The sequence below is a fragment of the Mustela nivalis genome, assembly GCF_964662115.1.
Source record: "Mustela nivalis genome assembly, chromosome: 13".
Taxonomy (NCBI): domain Eukaryota; kingdom Metazoa; phylum Chordata; class Mammalia; order Carnivora; family Mustelidae; genus Mustela; species Mustela nivalis.
This window is the reverse complement of record NC_139032.1, coordinates 16,385,122-16,410,520: the sequence shown is the minus strand read 5'-3', so window position 1 is coordinate 16,410,520 and position 25,399 is coordinate 16,385,122. Positions and strand designations below refer to the sequence as shown.

Here is a 25,399-nt window from a genome sequence, read left to right as displayed (position 1 = left end):
GCCATAATTTACCAGGAACAGAAGGAGTTCAGTTTCAACGTATGCCAATGAGCCGCCCCTAGTCTTTCCTACTCTGTATATAGAATGACAGCAACGTTCCATTTTCTAAAAGGTTATTTCATACTCACAAATAATTCATTGATAAAAATTTTGTTTTTCTAAAGGCGGTGGAATACAATTCAATAGGAAGCTTTTCAGGGCTTTCCAATTTTAAAAAGTGTAAGATTTCCTTGGCTCTGTGTTTACAATTTCCCTGTGACAGCTCAAAGCCAGAGACTGAATAAAGAAAAAGCTGACTCTTATTTGAACTCTGGCAAGTGCTACTCTTTTAAGTCCTATGACTTAGTTGGCTTCCCCAGAAAATCAAGCATCGAGAGTCCACTACATCACTGGAGACCCTGAGGCAGGCTTCTCTCTTCAATTTTCTCCAGTGAAAGCCTGTTTCAGAGATGTACTCAGTAAGACTATAATATAAATTTGCCATGTAAATGCTAAATATCGCCTTCTGTGAGTGACGATGAGACCCAGTTTATGAAAATACTATGCATCATAGAGTTGGGGGTAAGGAAAATATCTTTCTCTATACTATTGTATTGCTGTTTATTTAAGAAAATAATCAGAGCATTGGTTTGAGCTCTGGTGAAGGGTGAGCGCAGACTGAATCCTGTGTAGAAAGATCAGGCAATATATTTGGTATCATTAATCTTTTCTTATTCTAGTCTTTGTCATACATTTGTGTGTGTGTGTGTGTGTGTGTGTGTGTGTGTGTGTGTGCCCATACAGATACAACTTGACAAATTCATAGGATATTTGCATCTTGACATTTTGGCAGCAAAAGGAAAAATAAAAGAATTTCGCAGAAAATGTCAGCAATGCAAAACTTAGTGACGTTCTATAAAACTGGGCTAAGCCATTATCAGGAAAAAAATCATAAGGTTTGGGGGAAGGTAAGACTTCTAGGTACAAAAGAGCCAGTTGCTGGGTGCTAGATGGAGAAGGAAAGTTAAAACTAAAAAAACTGACCACCCAAAGGTCAGTGAAATACTCAAGGCCAAATCCTGGGCGAACTGAAAGAATTGGATCCACACGGAATTCATATTGCATTTAATGAGGGTACTTTGGAAGACACTTTTACTACCCAAGTCTGTGTGTGCGCGGTGGGGGGAGCTCTGAGTTTAGCCGATGGAGTCCTGTGATTTGCGAGATGTGAAGTTCCAGAAGTGGTTCAGTTATGTGTGGAAATTAATGACTCTGGAGCAAATAATCTAATCAATATTCTATTATCCAATAGCCCTGTACTTACACTGGGCCTGAAGAGCCGCAATTTTCCTGTTAGTCATGCCCTCTGTATGTGTAATGATAAACTCTCTGCCAAACGGAGTCTAGACAGGAACAGGCCTTTTCCTTTCTCCAAATTCAAAGTAAAATGCCCTGAAAACATCTGGATCAAAAGGAAATGAGGAAATTGGCAAATCTCTATAGTAAGGGTAAAGTAATCCCATCGCATCAGTAGGATGAACTGTGCCCTAGAAGGTGATCGTGGTGACCACTGTTAAAAGAGCCTTACTGCTACAGGCTTTGCGTAGCCTTTCCAAAGGTCCTTCCAGTTATTATCATGTTCATTCCTCACGGTGACACGCCAAGTGACGTGGTCACGATCTTAACACCGTGGAGTTGAAATGCTGTTCCAACTGCACTCAGCTAGTCAGTGGGAGCACGTGGGCCGAATCCAGGTGTTCCAGATCTGGCCAAGTTCACCCTTCCCAGAGGCACAGCAAGGTCTCTCCAGGGGTGAGCCCTCCAATAGATACACTTCTGTCCCTGTGCATTTGTCAGTCACTTTGCTGCAGAAAATTCTCCTGTGATCATTGAGAAGAGAGACTAGAGAATTCAAAGCCAAGGGCCTTCCTCCAGGGCTTCCTGAGTTCATCATCAAGCTGCAGTGACCTCTCTCCACCCTCCTCACCTCTCTTCACCCCAAAGTCCAATCACTCCTCAGTCCCGTCCCCAGATGCAGATCCGAATCAACACTGCCCCATAAGTTTCTAGGAAGCACGCGTACGTAGGATGGGTTGTGTCTCCAAAGCCTTTACTCCTTTCCGGACTGAATTCAGAGCTCTTCTTTTCACTTGCTAATTATCCATATCCTACAAACTACAGATGTGAGTAATGGCGATGTACTCATGATGGAATGTCATCATTTTTATCAGAAGCGGTTGCTAGGTCTTATTGGAATTCATAAAAGTCTGCTTGTAGGGGCGCCTGGGTGGCTCAATGAGTTAAGCCTCTGCCTTAGGCTCAGGTCATGATCTCAGGGTCCTGGGATCGAGCCCTACATCGGGCTCTCTGCTCAGCAGGCAGCCTGCTTCCCCCCACCCGCCACCGCCATCCCCGCCTGCTGCCCTGCCTACTTGTGATCTCAGTCTGTCAAATAAATAAATAAAATCTTAAAAAAAAAAAAAAGTCTGCTTATAATGGATCCTTGTAAGGATCCCAGCTTAGGCTTGTCTCACAAGCGGTTCAGTCAGCGATCACTAGATGGCCAAAGGTGAATTTGTAAAATTGGACCCTCCCTCTCCTTATATCAGTTGTACGTGTAAATCGGTTTCAAACATTGTGTTCTCCTGCCACACATACAGGCGACGCACATAATTATTAGTAGGACTTTGAGAGCCACAGACAAAGATGCTTGCAAAAGTAACTGGCCAGGAGTCTGATACCACCAGTGAAATTCACCACGGGTGATGCAGCATGAACTGAATCTCCTTCTTTCCTGCATGGCAAATTTCACTTCTTCACTCCATGGTATCCCTTCTTCTTCCCATAGCTCCCTTGTTCCAAGTTCCCTACCACTTTGTCTACTCATGACATGTTACCTTCCATCACTGCGCTCTTCATAAATAATAACAATAGAAAGACATTTAGAGTGGTTTGGAAACAGGAAAAATATAGTAACGTTTCCATGGCTGAAACGTAGCTGTTTTCATATTTAGGCATTCCCTCCTCATATTGGTCTGAAAATTGTATCTTTATTAAGTTAAAAACACGATACATACCCACTTTTACATTCTGCATTTTTCACATAATGTATTCTATAAATATATCTCTATGGTCTTTGCTATTAGCATTTTAATGATGATACTCCATTGGGTTGATGCCTCATAATTTACTATACTCTAGTGTAAGACACTTAAATTGTTTCCAATTTTTCCTTGGTGTAAACAGTACTGCAGAGAATATCTTCATGAAAAAGAGCTGTGTGTGTTTTAGATTTTTTTTTTTCCCCTTAGGATAGATTAACATCCATTCGGTCTCCCGTATTCCAAAAATTAGGGAATGGTTTGTAGCCACAAACTCTACAGGAACCAGGCATGTAATTTAAACAAGTGAAGTGGTCCGGTAAGTACAGTGAATAAGTTAGTTTTTATCTCAGCTCTGACAGCATTCCCCAAATCTACTGCCCTAACAATATTGATGCTTCCATCTGTCCATCCATCCAGTCATCTATCTGTTCATCCACCCATACTTCTGTCCGCCTGTCTATCAGTCAGTCTATACTGATATTAAAGACAACACGTCCAAAATGACGTTGCTAAGCCAAGCTCCACATCAACAAACTGAGACTTAACTACAAGTTCAGGTCTCCCAGAAATGAAATCTTAAACCAATTAAGAATCGCCCTATCAGCATTAGTTACGTCATCTGCCTAATAAACCCCTGCCGTCCCCTAAAGGAAAATGACCTTGCAATAACCAACCGCTTTTTGTCTCTTACAACTTCCTTGTTCCTTCTCCCTTTTGCCTATAAATATCTCTAATTTTGTACAGCCCCTCAGAGCTTTTTTGCTATCTGCTAGCTTGGATGCTCCCCCATTCCTAAATCGATGAATAAAGCCAATAAGATCTATAAATTTACTCAGCAGATTTTTTTTTTAAACACTGACTGAGGTGCCATGATCAATGACTAATAGAGAAGCCACAATTTCACAAAGTTCTAAACCATTTGGTGAATTGTTATTATTTAATTTGCTTGACTGTCAGTGTTAAGTGCTGACGCTAAGAGGTGTTGAGGGAATCCGGAGGATGCTCCTGGAGTGGTCTAGGTGATTTCAGGGAGAAAACAGAGTTTGAGGTAAATTTTAACACAGGATTCTGGTCATTGGTATACTTCTCAGTGCCACTGGGTATCTTGAGAATTTTTCTATACCTCTGACCGAAGTTTTCCAACTCTCCAAGCTGAAAAGCACCAAATAATCCCTCTTCAGCCAATGAGAATCTTTATGACTTTGTGTCTTCCCTTACATGTAAAAGTCAATTTCTGAGCAAAGTATGAGGATCTAGATTCTTGATCAAATTAGGGAAAATGGGTCAGTTCTCTGAGACATGTAAAATCCATTAAAAGTAATCTAGTTCTCAACATACGGAGAAAAGCTTGGGTAGGAAAATGGAATACCATGAACTCTGCCCATAAAGGTTGCCAGTCTGCCAGCAATATCGCCCAAAGTCAGCTTTTGGCTTCTACAATAACCAGAGAACAAGGACATGTTTCCAATGAGTCCCAGCATCCGGAAGGATGCTTGATGGGTCTGTAATTTAAAATTTACTCGAAACTCTGCAATCTAATCAATAACACCAGAGGCCTGACTCAAATGAGACAATTAACAAAAATCACCAATTTCCTGCCTAACCAAAAAAAAAAAAAAACCACTTCCCCTAACCCTTCAGGTCTCCTTCACGTGGGCTTTCTCTTTAAATAGCAGATGCTTTGAAAGTTTCAAGTGTTTTCTCTGAGAACTTGAACTTCTTTCTTTGTCCTCTTCCCTCCTTTTCTGTGTAAAGTCTTTAACACTTCTTGTCTGCAGCTTTAATTATTTAATTTCCTCACTGCATTATTTAAAGAAGATGGTTCTGAGGTTGCAGGAGGCATGAAGGAAGTATGACTCCATGTAAAATTGAAGGAAGCTGGGTAATATTTCGTAGCAGCGTGCTATTTAGTACAGAGTATTTTGCAGTCTCTAATCATCTTTTATTTTAATGTTTCCTCCTGCCAATATGAACTAACTGATCATTTTGCTCACTATGACAGATAACTATCAATGAGGAAAAGACCTTCGGAGCTTGAAAAGAGGTGACATAAGTGAAAGTATATCATTTATTTCTGTTAAGATCCTTTAGAAATGGGCCAAGATGAAGGCAAGACTAGAAATGCTGATCACAACATTTAAATAAAAAGATTTCTTTGACTCTTACTCCAAAAACAAAAAAACAAAATGGAGTGTCAGTTGCATTGGAACACAAGTATGGTTTGTAAAATGTATGATGCTCTTATATTTAGGACGCATTTTCAACCAAAAGTTTAAATACCTCAAGGGTAGAGGTAGACATCCTCATGAATAAAAATTTTCTCTAAATGGATCAGTATAAGTTTATTGTAGAAAACAGTAAAATAAATAAAAGTATGCCATAACCTCCCCATCCTAAAACACTACTAATCACTATCTTTGCATATGTGCGTCTTAATCCCGTCTTCTCTCTTTAACTTCCTCTCTTGATAGATACACAGATAGATACAGATGTAATGTGTATAGATATAGATAATATGTCTTACACACACATATATATACATACACACACACATATATATATACACACCTGCAGTTCTATCCAAATTTAACATTTTTAGTTATTTTAATTTATTTTTACTTCCATATTTCTATATTCTATTTTATATTCTATTCTATCCATTATATTCTATTTCCCCATTTATTTTTTTAAATATACCTTTTCATGGCTACAAAGATCTATCATGTGGATACATTACACATACACACACACACACACACACACAACACATACAGTATATACACACCACATAACCATTATTCTATTGTGGACAATCTAAGCCATTTCAATTTGGGACTATATTATAGATAATACTGTATTAACATATGTATACAGGTACATCTTTCTGGTCATAAGTTATCAAAGTCAAATGATTTTCACAGAGGAAATTTCACAGTCCCATAATGATCCATGGCATAGCCTGACTCTACATGGAAATCATAAAATGTCAAAAAATTCATAATGAAGCTATATTTCATGGTGTTAACACTGTGGATTCTGAAATCACACTGCCTAGGTGCTAACACCAAATTTACTGCTTCTATGATCTTGAGTAAATTCCTGAAACTTTTTCTGTCTGTATCTTTATCTGTAAAATGGGTATAGTTCTAGGATCTATTTCATAAGTCTATAGCAGTCTATTTCATAAGTCTATAGCAGATGCATGATTAAATCATTTATAAAAAGGGATTTAGCAAGTTATTTCAAGTGGTTTCTTAATAGGAATTAGGAGTAGATGATATTTTTATTAATACCATAGTCTATGTAATACTTACATAGACCAAAATACCTCTACATACATACCATCCAGTGGTATTCCAATTTCGCCCTGCAAGTATTTTTAACAATTTTTCATTGGAGCACATAAGAGAAAAGAACAACTAAACATTTAGAGATGATTTCATTGATTTTGTTAGCATGCCAACCAACATTTATCTACTATGCCACGTTCCACCACAAATACTCAAATCCAATAGACCCACTGGGTAATATTATGCAGGGATTATGGCACAGAGTCACCCTCCGTAGTTGATGATTTCTGATTTGCCCAGATGCACATATGTCCCCTTCCATGTAGTATCTACTGAGAATTTTTCTGGGCGGGTGAAGAGATCTAAGATACAAACCCTAGTGCATGCTGTCAGAGGTCACAGATGAGTAAACCTGCCCTCTCTTTGAGACTAGATTCAAAGGACTAGAGGATCCTTCTGCAGAAAGGAGTGGTTGGCTGTAGCCAACCATCAGAGTGATGCCAAACGGCCCCTTTGGGGAGCTGATTGGACAGAGCCATTTCAACAGATGGGCAAGTAGGCATTTCGCATGTTGTACAAGTCAGGATGCTCACAGTGTTCTTCCCACTACTTGGAATTTCCTTCACCCTTTGCATCATCACTTTGAGATAAATTTTCAAGATTCACGCAAGGAATCAGTTTTCGTAAAAAGCCTTTCCCCAAACCGTGTCCTCCCTTGCCTGCAGCAAACCGCACTGTAGCCAACCCTATGCTTTCTATTTCTGCCTCTCCTTCCAGCTACCCATCCACACGCCCACCTACTCACGCGTGCATGCGCGCACACACGCACACGCGTGCACAAGAGTGCACGCGCACATACACGCACTGATCTTAAACTCCTGAAGCATGTCCAATTCTCTTTTCTAATCTAAGTAACAGGCCTGTGTTAGGTGCCTAGTATCTGCCTGTTGCATGAATAATTCTGTAGTCTTTCATTTCTGGAGTAGACTGATGGCTCACATCAATTCCGGGAGATGTGCAGATAAAAGTAATATTGATAGGGATTTTAAAAGTATGTCTCTTTTTAAGGTTTTGTGAATGGAATGATATGCTTCGGATATGCCTCAAAAGAATCTAGGGTTTTATTTTTTTTTGGGGGGGGGGTGCCAGAGAGTGGTGATGGAAATTGTAAGTATAAATGAAAAAAACCATGTATTGATAACCGTCAAGGCTAGGTGATAAATAAGGAAAAGTCAAATGAGCTATTCTATCTACATTTCTATTTGAAAATTTCAATTTGGTATTCGAAAATTTTCATGAAACAAAATAACTATTATATATATAGTATACACACACAACCACGAACACACCACATGAAAGCACACCCTAAGAACACTGGCTTTATAAAGTTGGTATCTTAAAGGAGAGCATACATTGCTGGAATTTTATTTTTATAGCACATAACTGCTACGTTTGGGGAAATACGATCTGAACGAGGTCCAAGTATAGTTTGTTCTGCTATGAAAGGCTAACTACCACTGTACTTCGGCCAAAACTGGTGGGATTACAAGAGCGAGGTGGATAAAAGTCTCCTTTATACAAGGACCCAAAGGCAGACATTGAACCAAAAATAAAAAGAAAGAGAAACAAACTCCGAGCTACAGAACGAAAAAGAAACAAACTATAAGCTTCAAACCTTTAAAATCTTGCCAATAAAACTCATCTGCAAAGTGCCGGGGGATGGCACCATGGCTGTGGTGGCAGCCTTCATGTTTATGTTGGCCGCTTCGTTCCCCTAAACACCTTAGACATCTCTAATTAATCCCTTTGGAGCGGCAGTGGCTAGAATTCGCAGCTCATGGTCTTGCCAGCCAGATGTAATCCTGAGCCACTGCACGTACGTGTGAAGGGACATTATCGCCCTTCAGATTTAAGAATAACTGTCTAATCTATGAGGTCGAGAGGTCTCTACTCTGTGTGCACCTTAAAATCAGTTCAACCGGGGCTGCCTGGGTGGCTCAGTAGGTTAAGCCTCTGCCTTCGGCTCAAGTCATGGTCCCAGGGTCCTGGGATCGAGCCCCACATGGGGGGAGGGGCTCGATCCGCTCAGCGGGGAGCCTGCATCCCCCCGCCCCCGCATCTCTGCCTACTTGTGATCTCTTCGTCATATGAATAAATAAAATCTTTAAAAAAGAAATCAGTTGATCCAGAGAGTGGGAATTGGCCATAGACATTTTGAAAAGTTGCCCCAGATGATTCTACTTTGTTAGACCAATCCCTTGCCTGCCCCTCCCCCCCACCGCCCCACCAAAGCTGAAAGATAGCAGCCCCCCCCCAGACATCAGTAGCCTTCAGGAATGAGAAGGGGAAATTTTGGAACTGGTCACTAGAGCCGATGGTATGGTGTGATGTGCTGCTCAGATTGTCCCCACCCTACCCCTCCGGGACCAAGGCGCTCATTCTCTGAGTGTCCTTTCAAGACTGTTGGCTCCTCTAGGCTCCCTTCATACCCAATTCCTTCCTAGGAATTACCTCAACCCAAGGAAGCTGCCCCATCCAAGGGTGCCCTCCCCAAGGGTGGTCTATATCCAGTCTGCGCAGGTAGAAAGGCATGGTCCCTTCGCTCTAATCTGGAACATCTCTGAAGGGCTCTCCCTGCTTTTGTGCCCCACACGGGATCAGCTGAACCTCTGGTGTAACTATGTTGCAGCTCAATTCTCCCTCCACTGAACCTGCTTCCCAATGCTTTGCAACTCCCTTAGGGAGACGGTCTGCATAGCCTTCCCCAGTGAACCTGTTCCCTGGAAATCTCCACCCCGGAGGCTGTTCCCCAGAGCCCCTGACCGAGACCCCAGTAATGGAGGCTTCGCTGGCACGCCGCCCAGCCTGAGGGCTACCCACCTGCCTCCAGGGGGGACAAGAAGTCTTGGCATTTGCTTTGCTCCAAGCGATTATTTAAAAAATCAACTCAGAACTAGATTAGAGCTGCTTTTCCAGAAGTCTCATCATTTCTCCTAGTTATAATAGATGGAAAACTCAAGACTATGATCCATAATTAATGCATGCAAAATATTGTAAGTCTGAGAAATATTTATCTCCATGTGGCAAGTCAGTCAAAGGAAAAGTAATGGTGAACAACTACAGACGCTCTTTTTCTCTGACGTCGCCAGAATCGTTGTGTGATATCCGGGTATTTTTTGGACCAGGTCAGCTTCCTCTTTCCCCAGTGGGTATCCCTTAAGGCCTTCGGATGCTGCTTTGTTCCTTTTCCAGATCTTCACTTCCTGGCTTTTCTTTGCCTCGTGGGCAATACAGACAGAGCCCGATGGAAGCTCTTACTGGGAAGGCCTGTGAGGAACAGATCTCTTGTTCATGGAAACCTAACAAGGTAGTCACAGGAGAGAGTAGTGCCTGAGGGTGTAGATCTGCCAGACTTGGCCTTCTTCTAAGCAGAAACTCTCTGATTTGTAGACTTGAGGTTACATGATAGACTTTGAAGTAAGAAGCATGGGGAGAAGAAGTGTATTTGGGGATCCAAGAATTAATGTCCTGCTCTCCACTCAGTGGTGACTAAAATCTGTATGGATTCGGCTATGTTGGGGACGGATCTCTTCACTAGTTTATGGGCCCCAAGAGGTTGTAATTTTCTTCACTTTGATAAGTGACTTTCAAGTTGCACCCAGTCACAGAACAAAAGAGGGCTGAGACCTGTGTTTTACAACTTGGTAAGTAACTTCATTTACTCCAGCCCTGCTTATCAGCATGTGGTTTATGAGCCCGCAGCCCTGACACCTCCTGAGAGCGTGTGAGAAATGCAGAATTTGGGTCCCAGGTCTACTCAATCAGAATGTGCTTTTTTAAAAACAAAACAAAACAAAAACAAACAAACAAACAAACAAACAAAAAACCAAGACAATTCTGTAGTTCTGGAAGACTCCACGGAACACATTTTGAGTAGCAAGGCTCCAGAGAGTTCCATCATGTTTCTAGTCCTTACAAATGTTATCCCTTATTGGAAGGGGGGTTGTGGTGGTGTCGTTCTATGTCCGTTAGGGGCTGTCTTGCCCCTTCCCATTTGCCACAACAAGCCAGAAACCTATGAAAGACAACTAGACAAGCAGCAGCCTCCGCCGGGTCACAGTGATAGCTGTTTCCAAAGAGATGGAGAGAGTCCTTGTCTTAGGAGCCAAACCAGTGTCCGCTGTAAGGGACAGAGCCTCTAGGTCATCTCTGAGAAATGGGTAATTGCCTGACAGAGAAAGTTCATCAGGAAACAGCTGTCACGTGGAGGAGAAGAGTTCCCACCCAAACCGAGAACTGCCTCTCCACCAGCTCCATCCAGAGGCAGCAGGAAGTGAAGCCTGGGGAGGAAGAAATCACACCAGTGATGGTATTCCGTCAACTTCTAAAATAGAGAGGAAAAGCTCTTGATCAGGAGACAGGAGACCTGGGTACTGGTTCTGCCTCAGTCACCAACCAGACAGAAACACTGACAAGTTACTTGTCCTCACTGGACTTCAGTTACCCCAGCTGTGGAGTGAGGAGGTTTCTGAGATCTTCCAGCTCTTCAGCATCCAACTCAGACGCTCTAGAATTGGCTGCAAAACCTGCTCTTGCCACAAGAGGGAGTTCTCTTTCTGAAATCCCAGAGATTCCATGTATTGTCTTAGAGAAATGCTTTAGGCAAACCATAATATTTGAGCACCCCAAACTAAATGGTCTTACATAAACAATTAAGATAGATTAAAAGGGTCATTAACTTTTTAAGCTGAGATTAAATCAAGACTAATTCCTTGCTGGAACAAAGCAAAAAAGGAGACTATTTAGACTGAACGGGGGCCAGTCAACAAAAACACTGATGGAGAGCCTACAAATATAACAAAAAAGAATGGTCCTAACTTCCCTGCTCAGCTTCATTAAGAATTCGAGGCCTGTTCGGTGGTTCTTTTCTTCTTTACAGCCTGGCAAGGGTGACCTGGCCCTGGGATCGAGTTGTATGTGCCTGGGACTATATATGGGACTCAAGGTGTGTACTTGACAACAAGTAATTCTGGCCAAGAGTAATCTGGTGCAGAAGGCAATGGGGGAGGGGGAGCATGGTTTATAGAATTCCAAACATCTGCCTGGAGAGTGAAAAACTTCATTGAATTTCAACATACTGCCTCCACAAGAGATATTCTCAGATACGTGGATGTTGGGTGTCAGGTGAACTCAAGGTCCAGCAGCAGATCTGAGTTTTCTCCATCTGTCCAAAATTCCTTTGGTGCCAAATAATACAGTTTTATGTTAAATCACCCAGATCCTGGTAAGTGATTGCACCTTTTTTCTCTCATCTTTTCTCTATCTTTCTGTCTTGTTAAAGAGAGACTTCCGGGCTGAAGGTGGTTGAGATGCCTCCCCGAGTTAGAGGACAGAACATGGGCTGTGACATTTGGGCTAGGCTGGGAGAGGAAACAGCAGACTGAACCAGCGGGCTTCAGATGCCATCTCTCCGCCCTGCCTTTGACTAGAAAGTGTGTCTCCAAGAACTGTGCTGGAAGGCCTTCTCAAGGTCATCAAGTTCAACAGTTCCCAAAGTTCAAAGAGTCTTGAATTCATAGAACGGAGATATCCTTTTAGCTTATGCATGGGCAATGATAATAACATTGAATGACAGAAGGAGAAGAGATTCTCCCTTTCAGTTCTCAGGCCTTCCTTCTAATGGCCTCAAGGAAGATCCCTCAGTTTCAGACTGATGCTTCTGAAGCTGGTCTAACCGTTGCCAATTTCTCATTTTAACCATGTAAGAGAAGACCTCAAGAATCAGAGTCTTCACTGTCTAGCTAGACAACACTATCTAGCTAGAATATAATGGTACTGCTTGACTGGTTCTATTGATTTTTTATGATAGTATTCCATGTATGGCAATGATATTGGTTTTCTACCCATGGTGACATCGAATTTGCCTTAAGCAAAATTTAAGTAAAAATGTGAGTTGACTTAAAGAAGAACCTTTTGTCAGTGATAGGATAGGCGGTGTGCAGACAAGGCAAATATTGTACAGATGGTAGAGGGCCTTGACAGTGAACACCTAGCTCGACCTTTGACTCTGTGGCAAGTTCTCACCTTTGTGTACTGGTTCTAGGATAGGATTGACCACTAACGAGTTACTTTATTCAGGCTGACACAGAAAAACAAATGTGCCCTAATTTTCTTTCAACTAGTCAAGTTTTTACTTCATTACATATATTCAATAACTCCTATTGCTCCTTGGAGACAAACAGGGGAGAGGGGAAAATTCCTTTGGTGCCAAATAATACAGTTTTATGTTAAATCCCATCGCAGCCCCTAGGCAAAACCCCATAGCTGCCAATGCCATTTCAAAGAAAGTTCTCTATTTCCATATCCCTGTAGCTCCGAGTTAATAGTACTTGGTTTACCTAATTACAACAAATTCTTTCCAATAATAATCCTCACAACTAGTGCTTTCTCTGGCCTTGAGCCAGTCACTCAATAAAGCAGAGCCCCAACTGTTACTTCCTTCAGGCAGGAAATCCTTTCTCTATTACCTCGGATATTTCTTATAATTTTATTTGTATGTTTCTCAACCAGTGCAATCATACTCCTTGCATTGTATCAGCTCCTTGAAGGCAGGGCTCTCTGTTTTGTTCACTGCTGTATTCTCAGTTTTTGGAAGGGTGCCTGGTCTCCAATAGACATTTGTTGATTAACGGAGAGATAGATTAACAGCACTGGTGGGAACAGGTCTTGATTTGGGAGAATTGTTTGTTTACGTAAAGCCAGCGGGAACATCTGCTCTGTGTAGGTGCAAATCACAGAAGCAGCTTTCATCTTCAAGAGGGAGATAAAGAACATACTAGGGTTGTAGGTTATGCTTGGCATGGGAAATCATGAATTCCAAAGAGTGCTCGAGGTTATCTACTCTGTATTGAACAGTGAAACCATCCCCGGTGGAAAAATGCCTAATAATTGTCCAAGGCCATCAGAAGCGTAGGCTGGTTGGCCAGTCACTGCACATTGCCAACAGGTAAGTGTTCTTCCCGGTGAAATCATACAGAGGTACCAAAACCTCCAGCAGTGATTATTATTTCGGGGGGAGGGGTACTGTTTTAGGTAAACATTCAGTGGATTCAATGCACACGTTGGATTTCATATTGCCAACCCAAACAGTTCGCTTTAGTTCTGTGGAAAATATACAAGTCACAGGAAAATGCAGGGTCACAGATAGAATTGTTAGTTTAGAAGAGCCTGGTCCCTTGAATCCCCACCATGGCCACAGCATTTTGTTTACGCAGAAGCTATTTCTGTGCCAGAAGGCACTGGCCATACAACATGGCGTCCCTGTCCTCAACAGGTGTGATCGCAGCTGAGCTGGCAGACAGACAGGCGAGCCAGTAACTCTAATCCACACGTGTCACAGATCCTATCAGGAGAGCAAATGCTTGGTGCTGGGGGAGCACGTGCAAGGGCTTGCACCCAGTCTCTGTGTGCATAGTGGATGCTGGGCGACCAGGAAGTGTCCCTGGGATGAGGTTAATAACCTAACCGTCTCGTAGGACTTAGCCGGGGAGGATAGCCAAATGTTCCTGGAAGAGCATGCTTCCCTTAAACTGTTCTCACCATGCTTCCATTCCCAGGTCTGCCTTCTGCTTTGCTCTGCGCTGTGGTTCTCTCTGTGCAGTTTTCATGTGTCATTACAGGAGAAGGCAAGATCATTGCTATGGACCGCATGTTTGGGTCCCTCCCAAATCCCCATGTTGAAGTCCTAATCCTCAATGCAGTGGTCTTTGGAGGCGGGGCCTTTGGGAGGTAAGGAGGTCGGGCGGGTGGAGCCCTCTTGAATGGGATTAGTGCCCTCGTAAGAAGACGGGAGAGGGATGCGGTCTCTCACCCTGTGCGGAGAGAGCAAGAAGGCAACCATCTGCAAATGGAAAGCAGGTCCTCAGGAGACACTGAATCTGCAGTCACCTTGAACTTGAACATCCCAACTTCCAGAACTGTGAGAAATAAACCTTTAGAGCCTAAGCCACCCACTCTATGGGATTTGTTAGAGCAGTGCCTGCTGACTCAGACAGCCGTGATGTAATCCAGCATGTAACCATGGGAAAATGTCATCCGACCTCTGCTTCCAGTCCCACCTACTTTTTCTGCTTCCAGGATCTCCTCTTTGAGCCCAATAAAACCCTTTTACATCCGAGAGCAAAGTTCTGACCAGGGACCCCAGTGTAGCCCTTGGGAGAGGGGTCTGGGGGATAAGTAGAAAACATGCACAGGCTCCCACCTCTGGAAAGCTTCAAAGCTAATGCTGCTGTCAATGGCATACCCAGTATATAGCCACATTCGGTTGGTAAAGCACACATTTTTTTTTTTTTTTTGAGCCTGGTTCTTGTCCTCAGATGACAAGAGAGAGAAGTCTTTTTGTATCATAAGCTGTCTCTGAACAAAACATTTACCAAAGCCTCTGGCTGGCTGGAGGAGTGGAGGAGTAGGTGACAAAGACCAAAACGCCTGCTAGGTTTTCCTGAGACTCTCAGAGAGGCTGCCCATTCTTCTTTAGGAGAAAATAGAACTAATTTTAATTTTTTTAAAAGTGTGTTGATTTTTGAATAATTCATAGGAAGTTAAATGCTGCATGGAGTTGTTATTTTCCTTGGATTTTTTTAAAAAAAATACCGTTTTATTTTCAATATTTTAAGGTTCATAAGAAGTTATAAAAAATAGTACAACGGGTACCTGTATACCTTCCATCCAGCTTTTCCAACGAGAACATGTACACAATCCTAGTGCACTGTCGAAACCAACGTCCCTTAGATTTTAAAGTTAACTTTCTAAAATAGAAAACTTCTATTTATTATACATTTGTTCATTTTATAATTGATGAATTCCGCAAATATTTAATGAGAACTCCCTCTATTCTAAACATTGTGCCAGACCTAGTGATTGAAAGCTGGCTAAAGCATGGTTCTTTCCCTCAAGGAACTCATAACCCCGTGTGGGGAACAGACCAGAATGGTGTGATCACTCCCAGGACCTAGAAGCACAGTGCTCCCTGGGACCGGACGAGAGGCAGTTCCATAAGACTGCTTGCCCAGGGAGACTGCTTAAAGACCAGCCTGACTGGGCTGGCAAAGGTAGGTGATCTTTAATTACCCAAAGGGATCGGCGCATACTTGGAGCAGAAGAACTACATGTGATATGTCCAGGAACATAAAACAGCAGAATCTGTTCAGAGAACAGAACTAAATCAATTTGGAGAGGTCAAAGAGCAAACAGCACATATGTGCTGTGGGTAGGGAGTGGTTGGAAAAGGAGTGGGAGACAGCGAGTAATGATAGGCAGTCATGGTCCAGATCAGGAAAGGTCCTGCTTGTTAAATTAGTGCCTTTGAAAGTTAACCTGAAATTCAGGGTGAGCCATCAATGGGCTTTGAGCAGAGAAGTGATATTATTAAAAATGCATTTCGGAATGATTGCTCTAACATTGTGGAGGATGCATTGAGGGAAAAAAAAAAAAAAAAAAAAGAAACCTAAAGGCAGGGAGATCGGAGTTAGGAATCCCTTTTGCCACTGAAGCTAAGAAAGAAGGGAGAAGGGGGCGAAGGCCAGAGGTGGTGGGAAAGAGCAGAGGCGGAAGCTCTGGAACTCAGTGACTGGTTGGATGTCGGGCTGAGGGCTGAGTGAGAGCAAGTCCAGGCTGACTTGGGTCTGACCACTGGGTGTATTTTGGAGATAGAACATAAAGGAAGAAGGGGAGATTGGGAAGGAAATTTGGTTTTAGATATATGAGTGATGGTGGAGATATCCAGTTGGAAATTATATATATATAAGGCTGATATTAGCCATAAAATAGTACCCATTTATTAACAGGACCTGGTTAGAGCTACAAACTGGTTGAAGGCGAAACAATCCAGCTAAAGTAAATTCCCACCTCCTGATTCATTCTGTTCCCCCGACAATAGTATCTCTTTACCCAACCACCGGCTTGGGGGCGATCATCCTTGTGTCCCCGGTCCTGCACACAGTAGATGCTCGATGTTTCCTCAATGCATATAAGGGACTGCTCTGTCGGTGTCCTATGGTATGTAAGTACTGCCTACCTTCATGTCTGGTCAAGTTTCCAGCTCCAGGACCCCAATGCCTGTGTATTTCCTCTTCTTCCCTATTCTTGGAGCTTTGACAGAAGCCACTAGAGGGTGACATGACAACACCCACTTAAGTGGCTCCACAGAGAAAGCCTTCCTTGTTCAGCAAAAGTCAGAATGGCAGGGGGCACGCAGGCATGCAGCAGGTTCACCAAGAGAAGACGGAGGTAGTGTTGCCTAGAGGCAAAGCATACCATTGCCAGCCTACGGATGCCGCCATTACTGTATCAGGGGCACGTGTTCTCCCTGCAGAACAGCAACACAAGGTTGATCTTTGTGCACTGTTTCTGGCTTTTTGAAGTTTATATGCTTATCATATAATGTCTCTACTCCCATGAAAATACAGCATGGCAGAGAATAATTTTTCAAAGGTACACTCTTAAGAGTTAGCAGAAAAGTTTTCCCACTAAATTTCGGTAAGGGTTTTGGCACACGAAATGCCTTAGGCTGTTGTTATTAAATAATAAGCAAACAGGAAAACAGTTTGGCAGCATGTCTGAACCATTACTTCACTCTTTTTATTTCTCAAACAAAGAGTCCTTGGGTGCCTGGTGATATGGTGACAACATAAAAAACGGGCTTTCCTGGAGCTTAAGTTCTTTTTATAAAAAATTAACTAATTAACTAATTAATTAAAGGGAGGGACAGAGGGAGAGAGAGAACTGTAAGCAGACTCCACACCCAGCCTGGCTCGGGGCTCCATCTCAGGACCCTGACTGAAATCAGGACCCTGACTGACCCTGAGCTGAAATCAAGCTTCGGACCCTTAGCCGACTGAGCCACCTAGCCTCAGTTCTAATGGGCTGAGGAGCTGGACAGACAACCATGCCTTGTCTGAGGGTACCAAGCCCTGCGGGGGCAGAGTGGAGGCACCTGCTCTTTGTAATCACGGTCACTGGGGCTCATCCCTGGGGTCGCACCATATGTGACTGCTTCCAAAGCGCTTTGCCCCTTGTCATTTCATTCCCAGCCTCAGAGGGGGGACAGCTGTTTCAGTAGATGGGAAAATGGAAATTCAGAGAGGTGGAACTCTGTGTGCAACATCGGGCAGGTGGTTTGGGGAGGAAGCACGGTGTTTTGGTTTCAGAAACACCAGTGCCCCCAGGAAGAGCTGATCAAGCGTTAGAGAAGTCTTTCTCCCTGGGCTGTTGACAAACTGATTTGCACTGGAGGTAAAACACAGGCCACAATCAGGCAGTTGTTGCATTTTTCCACTGATCTCTAATTGGTAAGAGAGGCTTACATCCCAAAACAAGGAGTTGCAGAAATAAACATTGGTAAGAAATAAACATTGGGGTGGAAAGATAGGGAACTCAAACTCGGTCTCTTCTTAGAAGCCTGGAGGGACATCTTCCAAGTAAATTCTTGGAGGTGGGGGCGGGGTAAAGCCCAGAGATGACCCAGAGGTGGACCTCTCACTCCATACCCTCAAACCCCCTCACTGCTTCTCTCACTATGGGGAGCCCCCCTTCACAGAGCTGCCTTTTGGATCCTGAACCTTCTAGATTTGGAAGAGACTGTGTTCCTTCGACAGCAACTTTGCAGCAGCTCATTTCGAGTACCAGAAAGGGTAGGGAATCAATGAATATTCATGACGTAGTTAGAGAAATGGATGATTTTAATAACATAAAGCTTATTTTACATTAGAATGCTTCCCTCTGTTGCCTGCCTTACTTCTGCCTCCATCTGCAGATCTCTGTCAATACGAAGATGTTTCACTGGGAGCACAATTTTTTTGTTCATAGAAAGTTATGCCTTTATTTTTGGAAAACAGAGCTGGTGACTGCGGGAAGCTTTTTGCTACTGTCTAATTATATGTGCCCGACTACATGGAGGTGGAAAAATGCAACTCTTTTTTTATGATGCTGGCCCTGGAGCCCTGCGGTCCTAGCTTCTCCCTCTGGTTTTAAAGGTTGAGCAAATAGTTATTGAACTTGAGGCTGACAACGTCCGACCCCGAGGTCTGTGGAACCGGATGTGCCCTACCACGGATCCACTCCATTTCCTTAAAAATTGAATGGATACATTTCAAGTTGATTAGATAACAATCTTTGAGTCCATCTAGCTGCCGGGCTTGTTTGTAAAGTCGACTCTGTTTGGAAACGTAATCTTGGAAATGATGGGGAGGACGGTTCCCGGGATGAGAAAACAAACAAGGATTCTAACACACGGGCCACCTTTACTTTCTTTTGACTCACGTGATATCAGAAGGCGAGTGGCTCCCCGAGAGCCTTTGCATTTACAAAACGTTATGCTTACTGTTGCTTCTGTTTTGTGCTGATTGAGTTACTCAAAAATCAACACAGAGAGGAAATTAAACTGGCAATAGGATCCCAGCAAGGAGAAGCAAAGGCCATAGTATTTGAGCATTGCTGTTGTCTCTTTCATACAGAGCCGTGTCAACGAACACAAAAACAAATCTCCTTTGACTCATGGCTCTGCTCATTTGGATTATAACCATGGCCGTGATTCCGTCTTTCCTGACGTCTCTCAGGGAGGTGACAAAGTAGAAAGCAGCACAAGCCATGGTGGAGAAGACGATTTTCTCAGGGCACCGAGGCCCCTGATTGAATGAATGGGTCATGGCGCTGCTGATTTTCGGAAACTGGCCCTTCCCTTCCGGCTGGCATGTTTCAGAGCGGTTGTTATCTGGGAAAGATCTATTCATTCAATGAAAGGGTGAGGTCACTGGGGGCCCCCACCCTTCCTACACTCACAATGCTGAGACCTTTCCTACCCGCGCCAGATGCCAAAGCCTGGCGAGGGGTGGAGTCTGCCAACCTAAATGAACCAGGAGACTTGTCTCCTGGCGAAAGTTGAATTCACGCTCCGTGCGCAGCGAGCTGAAGACCGTGTCGGGGAGACTGGCTTGGATAAGGAAAATTGCAGATGCACAGAATTTCTGAATAAATGAGAAAGTTGTGGGTCACCTAAATCAACCTGAGTCTCAATTAAAAAAAAAAAAAAGCTTAAATATGACATAACCTACTTTTTCCTCTATACCCAAGAGTGAAGGAAAGAAGATTGTTTTGAAAAAATTAAACACTAAGTCAAATAATCCTGAACTTCCTGTGATATATTGATTTACCATTTGAGTTCAAATTGCATAAATGCTTTTCCCAAATTTGAATCCCCAAATCCTGCTTTTTATCTCCTCAAAAAGAGAAAAAATAAATTTAAGGTTAGTGTTCTGGACACCCCCCCTTACTTAGTATTACTTAGTGTTCCTATTCCCTGACATGCCTCTCACGAACGGAACGGTGCCTGAGACATAGTAAGTGATCAACACTTGTTTTTAAATGAATGAATTACTTAATAAGTTGATGCCTTCTTTGTGCCAGGCCATTAATAAGATTAATCCACTAGAGTTCTTATTCCCAGTGAAACCACAGGTTGAAAGAAGTAATAGACCAAAGTGATTCAGAAGCAAAGTAGAAAGTAACTTAAAACACTTTCTAGTTTACATAGATCACCTCCCTTAACCTGAACGACAAACCAAATAGGTAGATACCGTTATTATCCCTATCTGTTCTACAGATAGGAGCAAAACCAAACCAGTCTCCAGAAGGTGCCAGCAGGGTTGGTGTTTAGTGAGAGCTCTCTTCAGTTGTAGACGATAGCTCTCTCTCTGCTTACATTGGCCCTTCCTCAGTGCATATGCACGAGAGAGAGAGAGGTAGGTAGGGGAAGGGTGTGGGGGAGGGAGGAAAGCAAAAGAATATGAGTGCTTTCTAGTGTCTTTTCTTATATGAACACTAATATTATCAGGTCAGGGGCTCATCTTTATGACCTCCTTTAACTGTAATTGGCTTCTAAAGAAGCTTCTATATATCTCCAAATTAGCTTCTATATATCTCCAGATATATCTGCATGGGGCATTAGGTCTTCAGCATACAAATTTTAGGTAGGACAATACAATTCAATCCACAGTAATATCCTATAAACCTCAAGTAACTCCAGAAGGTCTTGATTCCTGTTATTCAGAGAAGGAAATGAGCTTAGAAATGTCCAGTGAACCATGCCAGGTCACAAAACCAATAGGTGGGTGAGCTAGAGATTGGAACCAATCTTCTGGCTTCAAAGCCCATTTTGATTTCAACATCACAGGCTGCCACCAACGGCATTTTCTATCTCCTGTATAATGACTACTTCCCAAGCATCAGCAACCTTGCTAGAGGACTTTACAACACTATATTTTTTAACCCCTCAACAATGATGGGAAGGCACAGAAGAGTTAAGTGACTTCCCAGAGAGCACAGTTAGAAAGTAGGATGACCCCAAAACCTTAAATCCAGACTTAATTTTATTCCAATGCCAACAGTTTTGTTCTGTTTCTCTATAATGGATTTTTGGGGTTGGTCAATTACTCGCTAATCAATCATTTAATTAGAATGCATTATAAACCAAAGTACTCCAAGCTTTCTGAAACTATGGAAACTTTTGTACCATGAAAAAGAAAATCCATAGAACATTAATCAGGGTGAAAAGCTTTAATATATGTAAGGGCAAATGACATAAAAAATCAAATTTGTACTGGTTTATGCCAGAAATTCTACATTAAAGGGTGGAGGCCTGTATGACCTGGAATCCCATGGAAGAAATAGTCATTGGGCGGGGCGCCTGGGTGGCTCAGTTGGTTAAGCAACTGCCTTCAGCGCAGGTCGTGCTCCTGGAGCCCAGGGATTGAGTCCTGCATCAGGATCCCAGATCTGTGGGGAGTCTGTTTCTCCCAATGACTTTCTCCCCTCTCATGTTCTCTCTCATTTTCTTTCTCTCTCGCGCGCGCAAATAAATAAATAAAATCTTAAAAAGAAAAAAAGAAAAGGAAAGGAAATAGTCACTGGGCTTGGGACTGCCGTCCAGGAACGTTTCCATAAAATATCTTTGGTTTCACAGTTGTGTCTGGTGCGGTGAGTTAATGTTTTCCACCCAAAGGTGGCAGCACCCGTATTACTGCTTCTGGTGTGCTTCCGACTGCATTTAACATAGCGGAGTCTTTGAGAGTTTCAAGGGACCTGGAAGGTCCTCGAGGGCAGCCCCATTGTTTTGAAACAGAGGAAGCGGAGGCCAAGAAATAATCTGTGACCTGCTGAACACCCCACAGCTTTTTAAAACCCCAGCCCAAACTGGAGTCCAAGGTCCTTGACTTTCTAATCTGTCTTCCGGCCCTAAACTCTCCACAGCGTTAGTCACAGATTCACAGCAGTTGGGGGGATGATGAGAGGGTAAACTTGAGTTTACAAGGGGAAAGGAAGAAAAGAAAGGAAAGCAAGAAAGGCATTTAATTTGGGAAAGAAGACTTGCTGTAAACAGGGTCTTGAAGCATGCTCTAACTTCACAAAAATGTCCAAAGTCCAATTCCACCTGCAAAATAGACCTCACGTTCTAGGGGACAGTTAGGAATCCCTTGCTCTGCATAAAATCAGATATATAAATATATATATTTATTCTGCTAATCAGCCTTTTTCCTGGCTAAGACACCGCTAGGGGCCATTAGCTAGTTAGTGGTGGTGGCGATGGCCGCGGGTGGCATTGACAGTTCCTGGAGTGGGATCATTCAGATTTTCATAACTCACCGAGGAGGACATAGTGATAGCATCTGTCCTCACTTTGTTCTGGCCCCCTTCTGTTTTCACATACAGAGATGGAAGCATGACACCTTTGGTATGTATACCTTGTGGGAAGCTATGACACCACCCAAAGTCATAAATCTTCTGTAATAAAACACTGAATTGGGGTACCTTTGGAAAAAAACATGCAGGAAATGCCAGCTGATACCCACTCTGATACCGAAACTGAGAAAATTCCAGGGGAAACACGGAAATTCACGACCCTTTGTTCATTCTACAATTATTTTTGGAGCACGGGTGGCGCCACCTCAGACAATGGGGCCCACAGAGTCAACTCTGCTTGTGTAGTAGGATCTGGGGTGCTCCAGCTGGGGTACTGGAGATCATCAGCACCCAGCGTTGGAGATCATCTAGTACCAGCTCAATGGGGAAGAAGGAATAAGGCTGGAAAAAAGCACTGCTGCTATTGTTGTTGTTGTTGTTGTTGTTGGGTATGACAGAAAGACCCAACTGGGCACCAATTTTTTAAAACGATTTTACCCCCGAGAACACATTGTTTATTTCTTCTTGTGTGAAATGGGGACATGATTGCCCTATCTAGCTCATCTGGAGGCTAATAGAATCAAATGAGATTACATACAAGAAAGAATTTTATAAATCCATATTTACGTATGTATATACGCATCTATGGCAATATATGCCAACCAGCGTTCCCGTTATTATGAAACTGTCATTAAGTATTATAATTTTCTGTACCTGGCAATTTCCAGAGCTTCTCTTTCTTATCTTTTTCAAAACTGATAAACAACTGAAAGGTTCTATAGTTTCAACTCAAGCAGGGGTTGGCAAGCTTGCTCTATAACATGCCAGACAGTGAATATTTGGGGGTTTATAGGCCACATGGTTCCACTACTCCACCTTGTCTCTGTAGCTGGAGAGTAGCTTTGGACACTACCTAACAATGGGCACCACTGTGTTTCTGTAAAACTTTATTTACAAAACGCTGCTAGCAGGCAGAATGTGACCCTGTCCTGTGACCACTCCTGACCCAAAGCACTCCCTTGAGTTCTCAGCCTTTGATAAGCTTCTGTAGAACTTGGGAATCCAGAAGCAAAGGAGAGACAACAAGCAGAGATCTATCTCAATGTGGTGTTTGGGAAGGGGGAAGGAAAGCTTTTGGCAAAGGTAATCTGGAAAATTCTATTCAAAAAGAAGAGAATTTGCAACTATTTATTGCCTGTGTACTGTGTCAAGCACTGCTCTGGGTTGGGCTGAGAAAGTATGGAGTCTGGGTTCACAGGCTGTGACGTCAGAGCAGATCAGTTTGGAGCACTGACTGTACAGTCTGGACCGTGCTTGTCACAATGGAGAGAGAGAAGCTCCTTACCACCCAAGGAGCTTACTATTTACTGAGACTGGTAAAACCAACTATTAAAGACAATAAATAAGGACTAAATTGAGTATGGGACAGGAGGCAGGAACTAAGCCGGAGGGGCTGGAATCGACTCAGTTAGACATTTCCCCAAAGGTTGGTAGTTGGTGGACAGAATGGATCTCTGAGCTCATCCTTCTCCATTTAGGATCAGTCTTTGATCAATGAGTTGAGAGAAACTGCATGACTCCTCTTTAATCTTCTGCCAATTGTCACAAAGAAAGATTAATCAAATAGTATCCTCAACCCAATCTCACCGTCTACCCCCAAAGAAGTAACCTGGAATTGTGAGAAATATAGGCTACCTTCCTGTTTGGTTGTTTCTTCAAGTGAAACCCAAAGAGAAGCCCATTCCCACCAGGACAAAGCCTCCTTGGTATGACTCAGGTTCGAGACCCTACCTAGCTGACGTCTATTGTAACAGCAGTATGCCCAGATATTTTAGAGCTGGAAAGCTAAAGTCACGGACCATTATGTCAAGTGATCCTGTTTTATGGAAGAAAAACAACCACGTGTTTTCACTCTGTGCTTGTAATGCTGTTGAAAAAAAGATTAGAATCAGAGTGTTGAAATACTACAGAACCAATCACCTATCTATGCTGTATAGCTCAGAAAGCACTATTCTACGTGGTCAAAATTCAGCCAACAAGAAGGCAAATGTGACATATGGGGCAGACACTTTTCCTGAAACCCGACTAACAAAATACACATTTAAAAATATTTCATTTTAAATTTTGAAACTGGAAAAGTTGTTTTGTATTCCTAAACAGCTGAGTCAGGCCATGCGTGCAGAAATGAAGTCATAAGAAAAGAGAAATTCCAAGGCATATTTTGGAGAATTAATATGAATGGCAAATAATAGCTCATGTTTGTTTACTATTTGCCATGCACTACATAGGCCTTTATATTAATTGACTTATTAAACTTTACAGTACCTCTGTGAACTCTGTAGTATTACTTTTGCTTTATTAGAGGTGATAAAACCAAGGCTAAGAGGGATTACCTAATCTTCTAAGACTCCCAGAAGGTAAATTCTGCCCCAGCCAAAGCTTAAACCACAGTATAAGACAGCCTTGGGTGTAATCAAGGAAAGAGATGAGAAAGCACCTTCAAAAAAAAAACAAAAAACAACTTTTTTTTTGAAGGGATAGTGAGGACAGGACCTGCATATCTTTGAATCTACAAACTGAAGACTGACTGTCATGGTTGGTTGAGAAAGCTGTGGTCCAGAGTCACAGTGTGTTGATGTCCAGAGCCTGGGTCTCCTGACCCCATTTCCTGGACTTTCACACACTCTCCAGACCACCTTAAACCATATGTTCCTTCTACAAGATGCTGAGAGATTTGAGAGGAAATGTACTGGCTGGCAATGCCTACGAGTCTCATTCACTCGTTTTTTTGTTTGGAGGTTTTTAAATTGAAGTCCAGTTGGCCAACAGTGTTACGTGAGTTTCAGGTGTGCATCATGGTGACCGTGTGATTCTCTGTGTTATATGGTGCTCACCATCTGTCACAGACAACGTTATTACAGTATTATTGACTATACCACCAAATTGTCTAATATGATTTGGGGTAGGAAAAGAGACGAGCTCCCAATTTTTTAAAATTATTTCTCCTTTTTAATTCTTTCTTAGTTCCTGCAGAGATGTATAGCTTTGTTCTTCGAGAAGAGTGAATCCAATATCTGTTTATCGTCTTTTACAGTAGAGCCAAAATTGTGCATAATTAAACTCAAGAAGATAGAGTGCTTGTCCAAAAGAAAAGGAGCCTTGGAAGCTGCCAGGGCTGTGGCCCGTGATGGCTCCTGTTGGTCATTCTGGAGCTTGGAGTCTATGTGTTGAGTGCTGCTCTGGTATGCAAAGCCCACGCTGGGAAGCCACTGTTGGGACACGTGCTTTGTCTTT

The 25,399-nt window shown here is 42.8% G+C and overlaps 1 protein-coding gene across 1 annotated transcript in view; it reads right to left on the bottom strand.

The window, feature by feature from the left end:
- Nucleotides 1-19,263: 19,263 nt before the first annotated feature.
- LOC309845952 (uncharacterized protein) overlaps nucleotides 19,264-25,399 on the bottom strand; it is a 90,532-nt gene continuing 84,396 nt past the window's right edge. Inside the window, exon 6 of the mRNA XM_082694501.1 lies at nucleotides 19,264-19,395. Within this exon, the coding sequence (XP_082550627.1) occupies nucleotides 19,275-19,395 (121 nt within the window). The 3' untranslated portion in view covers nucleotides 19,264-19,274. The remainder of the gene's footprint in view (nucleotides 19,396-25,399) is intronic.